Raw genomic sequence first — 21,375 nt, forward strand, 5'->3', positions numbered from 1 at the left:
TGTGCACAGGCAGAACAGGTGTCAGGAGAACTAACGCCGCCGCGTCCCACGGGCGGACGGACAGTAGCAGTTTTTTGCCAGAAAAAAACTTGTCCTTTTTCTTGGGGTTGGCAGCTACCTACCAACTTGTGGCTTTATTGCGTAGTCCGTCGGTGGTAGGGAAAAAGGTTTCGGGTTTGAGTGCCGCGGTTCAATACCCCATATTAACTCTAAAAGGACAGCTAAAATATATCGACGTTTTTCAAAATTGACATAACGCAATACCAGCAGAATAAAAGACTTATTTATTTATTTTATGCTTAGATATTTTTGCAGACATTAAAACTGTTTTGTTATAATATACGGGAAGTTTAATATTTAAAAGTAAAAAGTATACATCATTGCGAATACCGCACGCAACTACACTGGCTCAGCATCAGGAATAAAAGAAACATTCACATTCTCTCACTTCTTCACCATATTTTGAATAATCCCACTTCGCCTGAGAGAGCTCTTCCAACTTCTATCACAACATAGACTATCTCTTCGTTCTAGTAAAAAGAGAACCCTTAAATACCCTTTCACCGTTCTAATTTTCTTGCCTTCTCTTTTACAGTAGTAGCTGCTCGATTGTGGAATAATCTACCCACTAATGTCAGAGACGCCCCTTCTTTATTTACATTTAAATCAAGATTGAAATGTCACTATCTAAATGTTTGAGTTGTTCCATTATCTTTCTTCTTTCCTTCCCATCCCCTATCCACTCCTCTCTTCATAGTATAGTGTAAACTTTTAGTAAATTTTTGTTTCGAATTGTTATATAAAATTGTATTCTGTTCAAATATGTCCGTGTCCTTGTAATTTTCTTAAACTGAATGGTTTGAGTAGGTACGAAGAAATTGCTTTAATGCAATATGCCCGCCCTTATATTATATGAAGTGTAAATAAATAAATAAAAATTAAGAGTGAGTCACCTAAACTGCCAAACTAAGATGAATTTCCCTGATCAAAGACAGTAAATACATTGTTTTTCCAGATATTTTTTGGAAAAATTCACTAAAAAATAACGTTACTATAAACTTTGATAGTTTTCATTTACGCTCTCCCAACAACAACAGCCACAAACCATTACGCCGTTTCCCCGTAAGGGTAGGAAGAGAAGATAGAACGCCACATCACTCTATCTTTGCATACAGATCTCGCTTCCTCTACATTCGTCCATCTTCTCGTGCATGCGCGCCGATTATTCCGACTTTTGACATGTCCATATTGTCCATCTTTGTTTGTCAGTGTTTGTTGGATTCGGTCATGCCATGTCTTTCTCGGTCTTCCTCTAGCCTTCCTCAATTTTTACTTACGCTTTCCCTATTTTTCGTATTAATATTTAACCATCAATGCTTTGAGTATGTCCAAATGTTTGTAAACAGGCTGGATTTCCTCTCTAGGCAGTTATTAAGATCTAAATTTAATTTTTATTAATATTTCTTAAATTTTTGTAGTTGAATGGTGTGTACCTGTGGTGTATCATTGATTATAAATAAACTTTGGTGATTATTTTGGATTTTATAAACGCTGAAATGGTTTGTAACATGTAACTGTCACGTGATGCTAAAAAGGGATTAATATTATCTTTATTTGTTGCAACAGAGAGAGAAAATATTTTTCAAAAGTTACTCATAGATTAAAATCATCTTATTTGGTTCAAAAGATATCATGTTTTGGATCATAAAATCTTATTTGCCAAACATTTCGTTCAATATAACTCCTGTGATTTATTTATTTATTAATTTTTTTCACATTATAAACAATGATTAATAATAAATATAATGCGACCTCATTTATCCTTTAAGGTACAGCACAGCTATAATAATAAACTAGTTAGAAACTATTCCATGCTGCGGGCTAGAAAAAAATATTACTTTGTTGAATCTTCCCCCGGTATAATTTTTTAGGGGATCGACAGATAACCTTTAAAAATACCATACCTTGCACATATTTATTTATTTTTATTTATTTTACAATTTATATACAAATACAATATACATACATATAAGGGCGGGCATATTGTCTTAAGGCAATTTCTTCCTACCTACCCAAACCGTTCAGTTTGAGAAAATTACAAATACATGGACATATTGAATCTTACAATTTTATACCAAAATTAAAAACAGAGATTAACAAAATAAAAATAGATAAAAAAATGACACTTTACTATGAATATTAAAAATAACACTATTCTATGAAGAGAGGAGAGGGGATGGGAAGGAAAGAAGAAGGATAGAGGAACAATTTAAATATTTAGATAGTGACATTTCAATCTTGACTTAAATGTAAATAAAGAAGGGGCGTCTCTAACATTAGTGAGTAGATTATTCCACAATCAAGCAGCAACTACTGCGAAAAAGGAGACAAGAAAATTAGAGCGGTGACAGGGTATTAAAAGGGTTCTCTCGTTACTAGAACGAAGATATAGTCCGTGTTGTATTATAAATTATAATATTTTTTACATATCATTTCATATTTAACTAGCCTTAATTGCAAGTATTTTAACAAATTAATTAAATTAACTATCTATTTTACAATTCTCTAACTGGAAGTATCCCCTTTATTATTAATCTCTAGGGGTGAGTGGGTAGTTTATACTATCATTAACTATGCTCACAACTAATTTCAACCAATTGCCATTACACAAAATACATGTTCATTTAATTTTCAGTCTAAAACCATCCCCTGACTGTTATGTTAACGATAATTATGTGAATTACATTTTTGTAATTAATTAACATCGGGATTGGTTTCAATAATACCTGATTTCTTTAATATAAAGGTTTACATTATGAAACATCGCCTCCATCACACCAAAAAAAAATTATATATGCTTAAGATTTGAATTTAAAGTTTTGGGATACATTTTTTTTTAATTCTGTATAAGACGTCACACGCGGAGTAGTTTCAGAAATACAAAACTTTAAAAAATCATAGCTCTTTCAATACGACAAACAATTTTTATTCATTTATTATAAACAAACAATCACGCAGTTTCTCCGTAAGGGTAGGCAGAGAGGATGGAGCGCCAGATCCCTCTATCTTTGCATACAGATCTCGTTTCCTCTAGATTCATACATCTTCTCAAGCACGCGCACCGATTATTCCGACTTTAACATGTCCATCTTCAACTATTTGTTAGATTTGGTTATGCCATCTCTTTCTCAGTCTTCCTCTATTTCTGCATCCATCAACATTCGCGTCGTATATTTTTTAGTAATATGTATTTTTAGCCGTTCTTTCGCTGTCTATTCGCTCTACATGTCCATGTTTTATTTATCATTAAAAATTAATATAGTTACTTATAAAGTATTTTTATTATTATAATTAAAATGCAGTTCCACCAAGAAGAAATGTCAGTAGAAAAACTCAATAATATAGTTTTTATAAATGTTACATTTTTTTCATTACACTCTACATAAATAAATGTTATATTTATTAATAAATAAAAGACGGGTGATACTTTAATGGCAAACAAAAGAATTGTTGGAAGGCCACAGAAAAGATGGGTCGACGACATTGCCACTATTGCCGGTAAAACGTGGATGATGAAAGCGGGTGATAGGAAGGAATGGAGACGTTTGAAAGAGGCCTTTATCCAGCAGTGGAGAGAATAAGGCTGCAGAAGAAGAAGAAGATGTTTTAACCCACAAATTTGGAATATCCAGTAACCGGTTTCGTCGCTTTCGCGACGTCATGGATACTGGTATCTTTATTAAGGAGTTCAATGTATTTTTACAAAACAGAGGTAAGAATAGAGAATTCAAAATTATGTGAAAGTAAATTATATAAAGTAATTTTTATCTTAAGGATCATTATCAATTTTTTTTTGGGTTAACTCATGAGTTTATATAATGCTATTTTAATGAGTTTAAGTATTTTATTTTTAGTACTTAAACTCGTTAGAATAGCTTAATAAAATGGTAATGATCCTTAAGATAAAAATAACTTTATTTAATTTACTTTCTTATAATTTTGAATTCTCTAACCTTACCTCTGTTTTGTTTAAATACATTGAACTCCTTAATAAAGATACCAGTCTCGAAGATGTCGCAAAAACGATGAAACCGGTCACTGAATATTCCAAATTTGTGGATTACAGTATCTCTCGTCTTTTATTTATATAATTAATTACAATGAACTTCCATCAAGAATTTTCACTAACAAACTTAAATGTTTTAAATGTTATATTTTTTTCTCACTACAATCATAAAAATAAAATAAAAAAAATTGGCTTAGTTTAATGGTCTAGTTACAAAAAAAAAAAAAAACTGTTTTTACTCTCCCCAGAAAAAAAGATACTTTGGAATTTACAAGTTTTAGGCCGGCAATGGTATTATAACAATTTTAATAGGTAAAATTAATGAAACGTATCGACAGGAAAACGACAATAATATTTCCAAATACAAATTCTTTTAGTTTTGTGGCTTTGGTTTTAATTTCTTGGTATCGATAAAAATAGTTACTAAAAACGGAAGAAAACAAAATATTTTCACGGATCACATCGCACAACTAGTTCAAAAGAAGCGTTTTATTTTTCTAAGAAGTTTAATCTAAAAGTTAGGTTCACGGAAGTTATTATCGTGTCACCAAGACGAGAGTCATTATGGTTTATTTGTTCACATCCTGCGATCAATAAAAATCTAGACATTTTTATTCTTACTTAAAAATAATATAGTAAATTATCGTCATCAACCCCTCATCCGCACCTGATGATGCACTAAGCACTGCATTTCTACAGGAAACGCAGCATATCTCTTTCATTCGTGACAGGAAGGTAAAGTGATCAGTATTACGTATCAAGTGTAGTACAAGGACTATGAAATATTTCCACAGAAAGACACACCTTTCCCGTCACAGGGAAATAGCACATACTACGAATACTGATAAAAATATGTAACTTAAATGAATTGTATTTTTTTTAAATCGGTGTGAATATTGCGGAAAAATGTTTTCATTCATAAATTAAAAAATAAAATTGTTAAAAAATACGCCTCCACGAAAACGCGACATGTTTTGCCTTGACAATTGTGACGTCAAGATTCGTGACAACGTTCTATTTAACGGTAACAAACAAAGGTCAAAATTTAATCGAATCGTGGCGTATAAGGGGCGTGGTCAGTAAATTTAAAAATGTTTTTTATGGTACTAATAAGAACAAAAAAAAGTTCTTTTAATCTACAGATTTCATAGACCTTTATTAATTTACCATGTCAAGTGTCTGTCTTGTCTTCAATTTCGCCTATTCACTTTCAATTTTCCAGAAATATATTAGCGAAAATTTGATGTTTCTTTACACTTTCTCGTGGATTACTTCTTCTTCTCTCCTTCAACCTTCTGTCCTACTTTGCTGGATATAGGCCTCTTCCATATCCATTAATTTCTTTTAGTCGGTTGCTGCTTACAGCCAATTTTTACTCCCCACAGCGGTGTCGTAGGACCATCTTTTTGGAGGTCTTCCGACGCCTTTCTTACTCTCCCAAGATCTCCATCTTAAAATTTTAGGGATTTATCTTGTGGGAGCTTGTCCTGCCCATTGCCACTTCAGTCTTGCTACGCGATTTATGAAATCCGCTGTTCTGGTTCTGTTCCTAATTTCTTCATTTCTTATTCTGTCGCTTAGGCTTATACCAAGCATGGATCTTTCCATGGATCACTGTGTGAATTTGACTATTTCCACATTTCCTTTTGTAAGGGCCGCGGTCTCCAATGCATATGTAGTCACTGGCAGTATACATATTTCATATGTTTTTCTTTTCATACAAATCGGATTGTCTTTATTTTCAAGTTGCCTAAAAGCTGCCCAACTCATTCCTATTCCTCTTGGCAGTTCCGCCGTTTGATTTTTTTTTGCCCAGTTTTATCTTATATCCAAGGTATATATTATATTAATCCACTATTTCGAGGTTTTTATTGTTAACACTGATGATCTTGTTACAAAACATAGAAGCATTAAAAGCTTTCATTCTGCCCCTCTCTGCAGTATCGTCAATTTCATCATCATTCCCTTTGCGCACCTAATGGTGCATAGGGCATAGGTTTGACAATTACAACACCAAGGGTTAGAAAGTACTGCGGTCATAAAATAAAGTCGACTGTTAAAAAAAAAACCGTTTTCCCTGCCGGGAATAAATCCAGAACGTGCATGGTAGGTGAACGCGCCAACCATTGCACTACGAGGCGGACTTTTTTCCACTCGATTTACTTGTTCGGGATTTTTACCTAAGAGTAGACATCGAGTCAAAAACACGTGTCTAGAACACTTGTCAGAACTTTATTTTGTAAATACTTTATTTAAAAAAGTAAATATTCCACATAAAAATATGGAAGTTAGTATTTTAAGGCTTTGGTGAATATAAAAACTAGACTCTGAAATTTTATACGTGTACGTTGTATGGGTATGTTATACTATCTACAAAATAAATATGGTTTACAAATAGGTAAATAAACACAAAACAATATTATTGTAACTATTTTTGCGCCCACATTTTAAGAGCCACATGCAGTAGCCGGTTGATTGGTCAAGTGCATTACGGAAGGGCACATCGCACTCCCTCTATTTTTCTCAAAGGCCAGACCAGAGATTCTCAAACCGTACCGCGCAGTCCTTTTTACAATATTGCAACAAATAAAAGGATTATACTTATGAATGTTTTAACTTTGTAGATTACTACTGTAATTGTGAATTAATAGTTATTGCTATTTTATGTTTATAAGCTTAAACAAAGGCGGAATTCTCCATTTTTTTCGTTTTGAGTTATTAAACAATATTTATTTTTAAGTACTTTTCGTAGACTGCAAAGCGAATTTATGATTTTAGTAATAACTGTCGCTAGAAATTACCCTCTGCCTACATTTTATTGCGATTAATCGGTAAATTATTAACTCATTTTAAAAATACATTGTTTTGATTTGTTTTTGTTCTGTAACGTAAAGGTGACTGCCGTTGTAAAAAATATGTAAAAATATTAATAATCCCCGATTGTAGACAATTTATACATTATTTTAGTAGAATGTTATAATACCCCATCGGCTTATAGAGTCGCCCGTTCGGACGAAAACCATTCTATGATTATCAACTACGAAGTTAGCTACAGTTATACAACAGCAATATAACGGACCGTATGTATTCAGGTCGAGAACTACAAGCGCAAACTAAAACCAACCGTTAGACGTTTGTTTTTAAACTAAAAATAAAACCAAAAATTTGAATCGCTTTTTTTATTTATTTTTATTTAATAGCATAATTATACATTTTTACAATTGAAAAAAAAAATCATTTGTTATATTTTTACTAAAACTAAAATCCCACCAAGCTTTTTGTAGCTTGTTGGTGAAGATTATATTTATACTGACTTAATAATTTTATTTACATTTATAAAAACAATGAATAACAGATGAAAATTAACAGCCGGAAAGATCAGAATAAACATGTTTATACAAATAATAATTTATAAATTTATTTTTTAAATACAAGAAAATATATGAAAATTAAAATATTTACACCTAAGCTACTATTCATATATAAACTCTTGATCGAGTAGCCACTCTCTTACTTTGCTCTTGTTTCAATGTGAGTTAAATTTAAGTTCTTTCGGTAATAAATTAAAAATTCTAGGTACTAAATATTTGAGAGTTCTATTTCCATATTTATTACATACTTTTGGTACTACCAAGCCATCATTAGACGTGAAGCGTGTATTATGGTTCTATACAATAGAGCCAAAGGGCTTCTAGGGAAATAATTCGCATCCGCTTAAATAAGCTGAAGCGAATTATTGGTGTAAGATATTTACACTTGTATTGTCTGGCACATTAATTATTTTTTTGTAATGCCATTTTTTTCCATACGTTTTTATTAAATCACTATAGCGTATTCTTCAATTTTACACTAATTTTGTTGATCTCTTGAAAAACGTAAAAACAGGATTTTCCTTTATTGTTTATATATTCCAACTGTTTTAGAACGGAGTTATTTACCCTAGTTAGACAGTCAAGGCAACTTTATATCTAAGTAAATTTAAAGTGTACGATACAATAAATTAAATAAAAAAATAATATAAAAATAAAACAAAGTATATTGATTAGAAAATGTATGAGATACTGCCATTTATGCTCCGAAACCTTTTCAGTTGTCAGTTGTCAGTTTCTCTATTCATCCATATCCATTTCAGACCAAAGTGTAGATTGCCGTTTTTGTTTCAACACGCCTCAAATGTTATCATAATCATTCCCTTTCCGCACTGCAGTGGTACACCAATCGCAGCGTATCTTGATCATTTTTTGTTACATGAAGGTAAGATGATCAGACTATGAAATATTCTGATGGGAAAACACTATTTAAAATAAATATTTATTTTCAGCCATAACGGGAAAGAAGCCCGGGACCTCTCCCATGGGAGGCATACGCGCTGACAATTACACCATTAGACCGACGCCTCATATGTAGAAACATAGTAATAATAATAATTATAGTTTATTAACAAAAATAATAATAACTTTATCTACTACATAAACACATAGATTTTTCTGGATCATGTCTAGTCTGCCTAACTAGGTACAACCTGTTTTAAGGCAGACATTTTTATGTAAAAATAAACAATAACATTACTACCTACTTGTTAATATACTATACAGTTGTACAATTTTTATTTATTAGGAATTTATTTTGAGTAAATTTTCCGATTTTTCTCGACCTAAATCCAGTAACCATTTTTTTACGAATTTGTTAAATTGATTCTGGGTCATGGTTTTGCAATCTTTAAGTAACATATTGAATATTTTAAAGCCCAGAAACCTAAAATTCCTGAAAATTGTGACCTCAAGATTCGTGACAATGTTCTTTTTAAACGGTCACAAACAAAGTTCAAAATTAAATCAAATCGGGACGTAGTAAGGGTGTGGCCATTGCAACGAACCGTTTTCGCGGGAATTTAAAATCAGATTTTATGCTACTAATAAGTACAAAAAATATTTTTATTTGACTTGACAGTATTTCATTTAAAATAATAAAAAATCTATTAGTTTGAAATGTGACAGATTATCAATCGAAAGTTCACTATCACTACAGAAAAAATACTTAATAAAAGCATTTATTATGGTGATATTATTATTTTATTCAATCTTCCTTATACTTTTTGATTATTTTGGTATGGGTGCTAATTTTCAAGTGACCTATCATCGGGGTAAATAATAAAAACGAAAAAAAACATTTGTTTTTCGATTTATGTCTTTTAAAAAAATTCTAACAAATAAGTCAGCTTTACTAATTTATTATTGGCTTTACCCTGTTTTCGGCTTCTCTATAATAATAATAAATACAGTATTTATTTTGACATTCCTAGACGCTAGGTTTGTCGCTTATCCAGCCATATGATAAAATAATGACGAATTGATAGACACAATAATTGAATGTAGTAATGTAGAACGTAGTTGGCCTCGTGGTGTAGTGGTCAGCGCATTTGCCTACCATGCAAGAGGTCTCGAGTTCTATTCCCGACATGGTTGATATATAATATTTATTTAAAAAGGTATTTTTAAACTAGTGTATTTAATAGTCCCTGGACTGGCACTTGAAATGTAAGACTGATTATCTTACTTTTATGTAACAAAAATGATCAAGATTCGCTGCAATTTTTATACCAATGCAGTGCTCTATGCACTATTTGTGCGGAATGAGAATTATGATGATGATGAGTTATGAAAAAAGCAGCCAGCCATGTAAAATTGAAACTTAAATAATAAAAAGCACTCTTGTGAAAAGACTGAATAATCGAATCTACACAACAGTTGGACTGTTTTATACTTTGACAAATGATATATAATGCATACATTAGTTTTTATTATTATACTATTGTAAATTTAATTATGTATTTCACTAGTTTTATTGATATTTAAAGTCTCAGATGTGCATTTTGCCGAAAACAGCCATATATAACTCCACTCCACTACTTCGGGAACTACACTGGCTACGTTTTCCACAGAGGGTCGAATACAAACGTATTCGACCCTCTGTTGGCTTATGTATAAGTCACTGCACAACTCTGCTCCGGAATATTTAAGGGAATTATGCATTCCAGATGAACTAGCTGACAGGCGTCTCACGCTTAGATCAGCTACGTCTACGGCGGGAGGAAAAGTTATTATACCTCTACGCAAACAGCGCATAAAATTTAGTGAACGCGCATTTCGATCAACACTACTTTCAGAAGGTGATTATTACAATTTTTTGTACAAAGGCGGCCTGGATTTTTTTACTAGAACATTAGTTAAGATAAAATGTTCAAAAAGACTATAAAAAAGGGGATAGTGGAGCTAGATAGAAGTAAAATAGATTGTCTCATTCGCCCAAACCAATATTGAATCAACTGATCCATCAATGTCTAGCTTATGTTATGCTTTTGTTCATTCATTGTGCGTTTTGTCATATAAATAATATAGATATCATCATCATTCCCTTTCCGCACCTAATGGTGCATAGGGCACTGCATTGGTATACCAATCGCAGCGTATCTTGATCATTTTTGTTACATGAAGGTAAGATGATCAGTCTTACGCTTCAGTTACCAGTCCAGGGACTATGAAATATTCTAGTGTGAAAACACCTTTATTTAAAAAAATATTTCATGTCAACCATGTCTGGAATTGAAACCGAGACCTCTTGCATGGCAGGCTAACGCGCTGACCATTACACCACGGGGCCGATTTAAAATAGATATACATAAACTAATTATAAGCATAAATACGTTGTATTTAAAACTGTCTGAATATTTTGTTAATTATCTCTGGTTATTAAATACGTCTTCTTTGTTTATTCTCCAAGGTAAAAATATATTTTTTAAAAGTATATTGCTAATTGTCCTCTGCACGGGTAGTGAGATTACATTATTTTTATCATTGATTATTGTTAATAATAGAAAAAATATGAATAAATATATAATTGATATAGTCCTATTTAAAATTCTCAACTCACTCTTTGATGCGCCTGAACTACTGAGCTTAATAAAATTAAATATCCCAACTAGAAACCTCAGACAAAACTTACTCTTTCATACTGATAACCATAGAACTAACTATGGTTTTCATTCCCCTATGCCCAGAATTCTTAGGTCTGCCAACAAACATACCAGTCTTGATTTCTTTGATAACAAGTTGTCTTCTTTCAAACGATCACTGAATCAAATTCAATTATAAACACCTCTCTCCCGCTTCCACTCCCACAAAGTCTACTTTAAACCATTGAGTCTTTCTAATTTTGATATAATAATTTTATATGTGTCCATAAAAATGCCCATTGGGCGTATATATAAATAAATAAATAAATATAACTGCTTTCGATAACACCAACGTGTCATTTTTTCAAAATTGTGAACTGGCCGCTTTCTGCATAACTACGTTCAATCGTGCGTTATTTCTTTTTACTAGACACGACGTCATGTATTATGTTGCTCTAATTATACCTCCATTAAAGTGGCTTTAGCAAAATCTGTGACATAACTCCATTATCCTCTCTATTACGAATCTGGGATTTGGGTATTTGGCCATCGATGTGCATCTGTGTGTATTGTGCATACACACAGACATACACAAAAGTAGCGTGAGCCAGAACCAGAAGCCGAACGGATAGAAGGGTAGATATATGAAAAGGCGAATGAATGACGATAGAGAAAAGTGAACCGAATAGAGGGAGACGGATAGAAAAGGAGAGGCGGCGAGATCAAAGCTTAGGAATAACGTAATAATTATTATTATTTCCAGAGATCAGAAGGTGCCGACAAAGGGAAACGCCGCCATGAGAAGTTAGCCATATGATTTTTATTTTATTCATCCACCGAGCTCTGATTATTCAATATTCGTTTAACGGTTAACCAACAGTAAAACTTCCAAATTCTATATCATTACTTCACAGTTTTATTACATTATTCTGTTTAAAACAGCTGGTTGTCGTATATTCAGAATTTTAAAGCTAGATTAATGTTGATATTTAAGATTGTGTTCATGTGAGATTATAAGATTACTGGAGTATCCTTACAAGGACGCATAGGGATATTGGATACCTTTCGATTTCCGTGGTAAAATTACTGTGAATGCTTGAGAATTGGATACGCCATAATATGTATACGTATAGAAATTGGACCAATAGAACACGCGTATTACTTTAAATATCACACTATTGCCTAGAACATTTTTAATATTTTTATGGAATTATTTATATTCGAACAAGTAGAAGAATTTGTGTATCTGGGAAGCATGTTTTCAAGAGATGAAAGAGTAGAAAAAAATGTTGAAAGGAGAGTGATTGCGGGCAACAAAATGAACAGAGCACTAGCACAGTAATTGCTAATAAGAATATGTCAATCGAAGCTAAACTGGCAGTGCACAACGGAGGTTTAGTCCCAACACTTATGTATGGAAGTGAAACATGGAACTGGCAGAGGAAGGATGAAAGCCGAATGAACGCGGTTGAAATGCGATCTCTTAGACGAATGTGTGGGAAATCAATGTACGACAGGGTTACGAATGATGAAATCAGGCGAGAGTGTAAATCTGAGTCAAGTATAATTGATAATATTAAGAAAGGGTCTCTGAGATGGTTTGGTCACGTACAACGAATGGACGACGAAAGAATGGTAAAACAAGCATATATGGCGAAAATGAACGGTAACGTGAGACGAAGACGACCAAGGAAGACGTGGCATGATCAGATAAACCAAAATCTTAAGTCTGGTCATGTCAAAAGCAGACCGAACCGAAGGGCATGTATGACAAAATGTATGAATGTAGAAGAAGCTAGGAATGTATGCCAGGATAGACGTGTATGGCGGTCCATTCTCTCTGCCTAACCCTACGGAGAAATGGCGTGATGGTAGCAGTAGTAGTGGAGCTATTTTTTTATTATTTTTTAATATGCATAGTTACATAAATGACGCAATTTTTTTTCATGACAATCTACTTATCTACAGTGTTTTAAGCTTGTCAAAATTTTTGTAGACAAAAACTGAATTCAATCCTCTAGGAGTTGTTAATACTAACATAGTACAACTGAGATGAAGAACATTTTACAGAAGGGAATATGGAAGTCTAGGCATCCACAGGGCTTACGACCTGTCATTGGCTGGTTTAAGTGGCCACTTAACACCAAATAGCCCATCTTACCTCGATAGAGTGGAAGTTGATGGGCTCTGTGAAGTATTTTTTTTTTTCAATTTTTGAAATTTATTTTATTTCCATTCCTACTCATAAAACCACATTGAAAAAAGTAATAAAATTGATGTTGGCCTAGTAAAAAGCAACGATTAAAAATGTCGTCTGCTGCCGGGGACTGTAGAATCAATATAGTAGTATGTCAATATTAAGTCAATAATTAAATAAATATAAATTGAAGCACCACATAAAATGTAAGAAAAACATATCTATTATATTTCTGAAAAACCATTGTAAAATTGCTTTTTTTGTTGCTGCATATCCCCATTCCAGAACGTCCCGACATGACCCTTGCGAAATATGGCAACCCTATGTTAGTATCTACTTTTATATTTTTTAAATTTTATTACTGTAACTTTCAAAAAAAAAAGACTAGCTCTTGTGCTCGGAGAGCGATTTATTGTATTAATATTTATTCTTTTAAAATTTTATTTATTTAAATTTAATAATTAAAAATTAACAATATCTAGATCGCGCCAAGCTCATAATAAATAAAAGTTTATCGGCGGTTTACAAATAAAAATAACAAGAAATTAGCATAAAAAAACAATTAAATACAAAAATAAAACCACAAGTCACTATCCCTTTCCGCACCTAATGGTGCATAGCAATCGCAGCGTTTCTTGATTATTTTTGTTACATGAAGGAGAGGTGATCAGTCTTACGCTTCAGGTACCAGTCTAGGGACTATGAAATATTCTATTATCAATATGTATCACATAGGACATGTGGCGTTTGCAGTGACTGTTTTTGGCATTGTTCATTTAAAAAAGAATCAGCCAGTGCTCAGTGTTGACAGTTACTGCTGAATGTCACTGTGGTATTTGTTAATAAACTTTTTACAAGTATCGGCTTAAAATAGTGCAGAATAAAACTATGTATATCGCGCGCTTAATAATAATTGATTTTTGTGCTTAATGAGTTTATTTTCATAAAATCATAGAGAAAATATTCATTTATATTCATATTACTTACATATTATGTACTTATATACAGGTACAAATTAATTAACATTTTTTGTAGATTACCTATAAAATAAATCACGGTTCGCTACTGATATCACCATGTTATTTATTTAAAAAAAAACATTATTTATTTATTTATTAATATACACCGCACGCAGTGCCTTTTACCTTAAAAAGATACATATTTAAAATAATATAAACATTTTAATATAATGTGAAAAACTGAAAAAGTATTCTTTTACATAAATACTATATTTATATAACACAGTAGTTTTGTATAAAGAACATATTTAGATATAAAAAAATAGTTAAACAATGTATTCAGATAAAATTATAAAAGGAAAATAATTTAAATATATTTTTCTTTAAAAGGTACAAAATATAAGTATATTAAAAACAATAAAATTCTTTTGTCTCAAAAAAAAATTAAAACAGGCCAAGGGCCCTGCGTGTAGGTGAGGCGAAAGATCGAGAAGAAATGCAGCAAGCGATGTCTTTTCAAGTGTAATATAAAACCTCGTATAGAGTGAAGTTAGTTTCGTATCAGGTTTTCCAACTGAAAAGGGCATTCCAGTGTTGGCAACCTGATAATGTTTATTCAAGTACTTCGGTCTCCGCTACAACCTAACCAATTTCTTATTAATTCCTCTGCTATTCCTCCCCCTCCATTCATATTCTCATTTTTTTATCTTCTTTAAACATCAAATTAGATTTCCAGTGTTAGCAGGTAAAGCGAGAGGTGAGAAATATATTCTATAATCCATGCTTTTTGGATATTTTCCGCTTCCCCTGTGAATTCTTAAATCTTGCCGTACAAATCCAAAGGAAAACAATGCAATCCTTTATAATTCAGAATAACATTATTTTAACAGACACATTCCATAACAATAACCCCATTACAATAATATCTATTGTTTCGTGGAGAACAATGATTATATTTATTAGAGAGAATGCTTATGGAAATGTGTGTAATGTACATATGTATTTATATTATCCTACGTGGTACATAATGAATAGGTAAACTTGCTGGCCAGTAATGCAAAGGTTAGTACTGGTGTTATTTAAGTCCAGGTGTGTGTCCTAACTTGGTCAATTCCCAGATTTTTTAAATGTTAATAATGTCAAAAACATAGCTTTATAAGATCATATTTTTTTGTAATAAAAAAAATACCACCCGCCAAAAAAAAACGAAGAAATAAGATCTGGGCCCGTATTATATTGGGAAGATAAGATTTATCAACAAAGTAAAATCAAGTTTACTGAATGAAAAAAATAATATGTTTATTTTTTTTCTCAAGATGTTTAATTACAGGTTACCGACGAAAATACTTTAAATTTTCATACAAATATTCACATTTTCGTACATTAATATCGGTGTTCGTTTATATGTTTCAATATGTACCGATGAAAATGGCGTTTATAATCGCTGCGCTGAATTTAAAAAATAGTCAAATAATATTGATCAATCTACATTTATGTATGTACCTATTCTAATTTTGTTTTAAATTATTTCCAGAGATTTCAGAACACAATTAAACAAGTTTTCAAAAATTGTGGCTCACAAAATTTTTTGAATACAAATATCCAAATGTTTGACGACTGGTGTAAATAGATGTATTTGTACATTGGCGGGCTTATTGCCCAAATGTCAATTTCTTCCAAACAATCAGAAAAATTTATTGTGTCATTTATTTAATTTTAGTTACACAACGTGGGCAAAAAAATGTAGGCACTTAATTGACAAAAATTGTGTATATAAAGTAATTAATACTGAAACTTACGTTTAATGGGAAAGGAAAATAAAAATAGATAAAACGAGAAGAGATTAGGGATGGAGATTTTTATTATTGACTATACTCTAACATAGTATTTACCACACAATATTGATAGGAGAGACAATGTAAAATACTTAGGAGTTATAATATTGATGTTTTTTGTTGATATTTCTTGATAAAACTCCATAGTTAATGATTATAATCAAATTATAAATAAACTTTTTAATTAAACTTCTTCGTTTAGTCTTACTTTTTATTATTTTGACCAACGAGCGCTTTCGCCTAAGTAAGCATCTTCTGAATTTGTTCAATTTTCAAATTTTTAAACCTCTTCTTGGACCAGTTGGTTTCATTACAATATTTGAGTTTGTCGAAATGTTTGTAGACAAAAGACTAGATTTCACCCTCTCGGGAGTCATTAAGATTAACAAATTACAACAGGGATGGAGAATACCTTAAATAAGGGAATATGGAAGTCTAGGCTTTTACAGAAACCAGAAACCAACTGGCCCAAGAAGTTTAAAAATTGGAAAATTGATTTCAGGTGTTGCCTAGTATGTGAAATAATTCAGTCAGATGAATCTCTTCACAACAAAAAGGGTTCAGCTCTTTAACTTAACTAAAATCAACAAATGGAAGAATTGAAGAAATATGGATGCTCAAACATAGGCAAAATGGTGAATGTTGCACAGTGTGTAAAGTGACCACTTAAACCAGCCAATGACAAGTCATAAGCCCTGTAAATGCCTTGACTTCCATATTCCCTTATTTAAGGTATTCTCCATCCCTGTTGTAATTTGTTAAACAAGATTTCTTTTCTTTAAATTAAGAGAGACATTTACGACACAAGAAGAATTATTTATTTACCAAAAACAACTGAAGATGACTTAAATATCAACCTTAAATATGGGAATAAAGGACCATGATCTCGTCTATCTCTGCTCAGTCGTTATTTGAATAAATGTTCCCGTATCGAGTAATTTGTAAAATTATTAAAGACGTTAATACTATTTTTTTGTTTTCAGATGTACCTCCTATGGTTCCTATTATGCAGTACGACAGCGAAGCACTTGCATATTCCTGAAACCCCTGAAAACCAAAGATCTTCAACATCGTTACAATCATCACAACTATCACCGTCAAAGACTTTATCATACTCATCAGAATCGAACACGATTCCACTATCAAATTTAGAAAATAATTACAACCTAGAAACAACTTTCATTCCTCCGTCTTCCAAGAGAAGCTGGAATAATGGGAATGAACAAGAACTGGACACAAAAAGTGATATTTCTGATAAACAAAATGATATTTTCAGAAGACAAAGTGAATTAAGTGTAAGAAAAGTTGTTACTTTAAGTGAAAGTGAACTAACAAAAAGACAAGGTGATATTTCTAGTAATGGACCACAAAGTAATGAAACCAGCAGTAATAATGATTTATCGGAAAGAGAATCTGCTTCTTTAGATGTAGGAAGTTCTAGTGACATAGTTTTATCATCAACAGTCGTTAGTGTAGATTCTAACTCCATACAGAAATCTATTCCTCTTCCTGACGATGAGAAAATAGATGATTCTAGATCTTTAAAAAGAGTTTTTCTGAGTAATAGGTCTATTGTGTGCAACGATGGATCGCAAGCGGGGTACGTAAACGGTTTTTTTCAAATTGAATTACTATTTTTTTACTATGGTGTGTATTATATTACATGACAAAGTGAAGAATTGAGAAAATGTATTATTATTTGCATACGAATTATTGTTAAATTGTGCATTTTAAATCAATCAATCGTGGGCCACATCACTCTGTCTATACATACACACCTCGCTTCCTTTACATCTTCTCATGCACGCACGACGATTATTGTTACTTATCTTAAATTATCCCTCTTCAATTGTTTATGAGTGAATGGATGGCGCAGCGGCGAAAGAATGGCTAAAAAGATTTAAGATGCAAAATGCAGAAAACAAGGAAGATCGAAAAAGACACGGCATGACCGAATTATGAAATATTCTTGTGTGAAAACACCCTTTCAAATAAATATTTCATATCGAGCATGTTAGGAATTGAACCTGAGACCTCTCATTACACCAGTTGGCCGATATTATATACGTACTGTTTAAAAATCTATTTTTCATGATTCATTAAAATGATTATATTATTTAGACCTGTAATGGCAAAAAAAAAAAAAAAAAAATGTATGGTTATTCGGAAAAAGCCACAAACTTACCCAATGACTTTAAAACTTGGAGCGCAGTTTATTGAGCAAGTTCATCAATATAAATATTTAGGATGCTGGCTGAATGATAAATGGGATCACTCGCAAGAGATCAAAGTCAGAATAGAGGTGGCGCGAGACTGCTTTTTCAGGATGCGTGACCTTCTTTGCAGTAGAGACTTTAATTTAGACCTCCGAATGCGCATTACTCGATGTTACGTCTTCTCGGTACTTTTTTACGGCGTCGAAACGTGGACACTCACCCAAAACACTTCCAAAACGATCGAAGCCTTTGAAATGTGGTGCTACAGGAGAATATTAAAAATCTCCTGGGTGGATAGAGTCCGAAACGATGATGTTCTCCGACGGATGGAAAAAGATAAAGAGGTACTGAAAAGAAAACTTGAGTACTTTGGGCATGTGATGAGAGGCGAAAAATATAAAATTTTATAAGTCATTCTACAGGAAAAGATTGAAGGGACACGCAGTGCAGGTAGAAGGCGCATCTCTTGGCTTAAAAACTTGCGCGACTGGTTCCATTGCAGCACTCAGTCCTTGTTCAGGGCAGCTGCCAATAAAGTAAGAATTGCAATGATGATTTCCAACCTCCATCGGGGAGAGGAACCATAAGAAGAAGAATGGCAAAAAACGACTTCATCAAGTCTTGTATTCTCTGTAAACATCGACAGCATAATAGCCACAGAGGAGTCAATACTCAAATTTCTATACTCCAAAACAGCATCAAATTTAAAACACCCTTTCCTACAAAGTTTTAATTTTACATTTATTTTTTATCTTAGTAAGAAATTTTAAACTGTTCAGTAGAAACAACATGAATAATTAATGGTACGATGTACTGTTCAACTTTTCAAACAAGAGAAAGTTTATAATCTCACCTCTTTAATAATCTTTTAGATTCTTTTTCTTCTGGGATAAATACTAGATTATGTGATAAAAAGATGCACTAGAGTGCAGGGAGTCTAGAAGAACTTTCAATATACTTCAGAACTTTTAACTACGTACTAACTTTTACTATCATCTTTATTAGTTCAATGACTTTATGTGCATAGAATTCTTTATTATACTGAACAGTGCAGAGTTATTATTATGGGAAATTACTGAGAGATTTCTTTAAGGACATCTTAAGGCATTATACTTTTACTAAGCAAGTTTAAATCCCTATTCGCATAACCTATAAAATAAATAAGTATTTTTCAAAGACCAAATTGAATTGACAGGCGCCGTGGCGCAGTTGGTCAGACGGCTAACTGTGAAACTGGCATCGTGGGTTCGATTCCCGCCAGTTACAAAAAAAATTCAAGAAAGATTTTTTTTTCAATTGAACGTAGTTATGCAGAAAGCAGCTAGCCATAGAAAAGTGAAACTGAGATAATAGCACTTTTGTGAAACGAGCGAACAATAAAATTAACACAACAGTTGGAATGTTTTATACTTTGACAAATGATAAATAATGCATCCATTTGTTTTTTTTTTTATAATACAAATATGTAAATGACCAATTCAATGATTTTAATGACAGCCAGATCTAATATTGAATGAAACCTCATACAAACTGATTGTATGAGGGGACATTAATTTTTATGACATTTTGGCATCATGTATTTTTAAAAAGATGATTATTAAAGGTTTTTGTATAAAAGCGGCTTTGCCGTTTTAAGCAGAACGTAGAATTGACCTTCCTGGATTTTATAACACCAATATATCATTTTTTTAAATTGTGGACTGGCTGCTTTATTCATAACTACGTTCAATTGGTCTAGGTGTTGTAGTGTATTCTTCATTACTTCTTTCCATATCTCCTCTAACAAGCTTGCTGACAAGCCTAAAAATAGAGGCTTAAGCTAGGGTTTCCTTGGACAGCGGTGCCCGTATTTTAACGGCCGTAGTGAACGGTGATGCGGTAGACAGCCGTCGTAACGTCGACTAGAGAGTGGTTTCCTAGTGAAACGGTGTTAAATGGTGTTGATAACACCGTTTTCCTAGGAAACCACACTCTAATCACCGTTACGACGGTTATCCACCGCATCACCGTTCACTACGGCCGTTAAAATACGGGCACCGCTGTCCTAGGAAACCCTAGCTTTAGCGGGTTGTTCTTTTTAAAAAATTTGGTTTTTTAAGTAATATTATAAAATAATTCAAAGTCCACTAAAGTCGTTTGAAGTATATAAATAAACATATTTATAACTTTCTTGTTTAAATGGAAACACATTCAAGCTTAAATTTATACCGGAAGAGCTTTGAAAAGCAATTTATGTACCTAGCTTTTTTAGAATCTCGGAAGTGCAACACTCCGCAAAGGTCTAACGTCCCTAGCAAGGTTCTTAAGTTAACACAAGATGTTGAGGCCTTTGAATACCCAAGCCCCTGAGATGGAGAAGGTTGTGTTCCTCTAACCCTAGCCTTAGTACTCCAGTACTCCAACCCCTAGTATATTTACCAAAGCCAGGGGCAGCCAATATTTTTTTATTTAAAACATGGGCAAAATTAATTACTCTTAATTAATTTCTGCTAATAAAAAAACTTATTTAACCAAGGAAGCGATACGAACTGGACGCGCAAAGGGGAAGCGGTTGAGTAGGAGAAGGGTAGGAGGTGGGTGCTAGCCCGAAAAATTAAGGCTTTACTCAATTTTCAGATTATTGAAATATGAAATATAATAAAGAGTTTTTTTTATCCGATTTTTTTAACAATGTTTAAGTATGTCAAAATGTTTGCAGACTGGCTGGGTTTCCTCCCAAGGGAGTTATTCGTATTTACGTTTATTGCAACAGAAAGGGAAAACATTATTGAGAAGAGAATATGGAAGTCTAGGCATTTACAGGGCTTATGACCTGTCATTGGCTAGTTTAAGTAGCCACTTTCACCATTCACCATTATAGATACCTAAGCTATCAGATTACAGAGAGTTCAATGAGCAATTTTTCCGTGTATGTGTGTGGTCACTGCCAAGGAAACTTATTTCCTCAAATGCGGCGTGCGGTATGTGGTGGGCAAGCTGTCATTCTTATTCATTTTGTTTCATGTTGAACTTTTTTTTGTTTTTACTTTTTGTTGCTCTCTTTTTTGTTCTATTATCTTCTATCCTTTTTGGTTTCTTCTCAAATATTTTATTTGTTGTATACTGTTTAACTGTCATATGAATTATGCTATTGTTTATCTTGTTTTTCTC

General features: G+C 32.6%; 1 protein-coding gene across 1 annotated transcript in view; it reads left to right on the forward strand.

The window, feature by feature from the left end:
* The first annotated feature begins 16,992 nt into the window (after positions 1-16,992).
* The window catches only part of Notum (palmitoleoyl-protein carboxylesterase notum), a 32,585-nt gene continuing 28,202 nt past the window's right edge, over positions 16,993-21,375 (forward strand). The window contains exon 1 of the mRNA XM_088232828.1: positions 16,993-17,609. Coding sequence (XP_088088954.1) covers positions 16,993-17,609 — 617 coding nt within the window. The remainder of the gene's footprint in view (positions 17,610-21,375) is intronic.

Source organism: Micrasema longulum, unplaced genomic scaffold (genome assembly GCF_059751315.1).
Source record: "Micrasema longulum isolate JH-2025_06_02 unplaced genomic scaffold, ASM5975131v1 h1tg001026l, whole genome shotgun sequence".
NCBI classification, from domain to species: Eukaryota; Metazoa; Arthropoda; class Insecta; order Trichoptera; family Brachycentridae; genus Micrasema; species Micrasema longulum.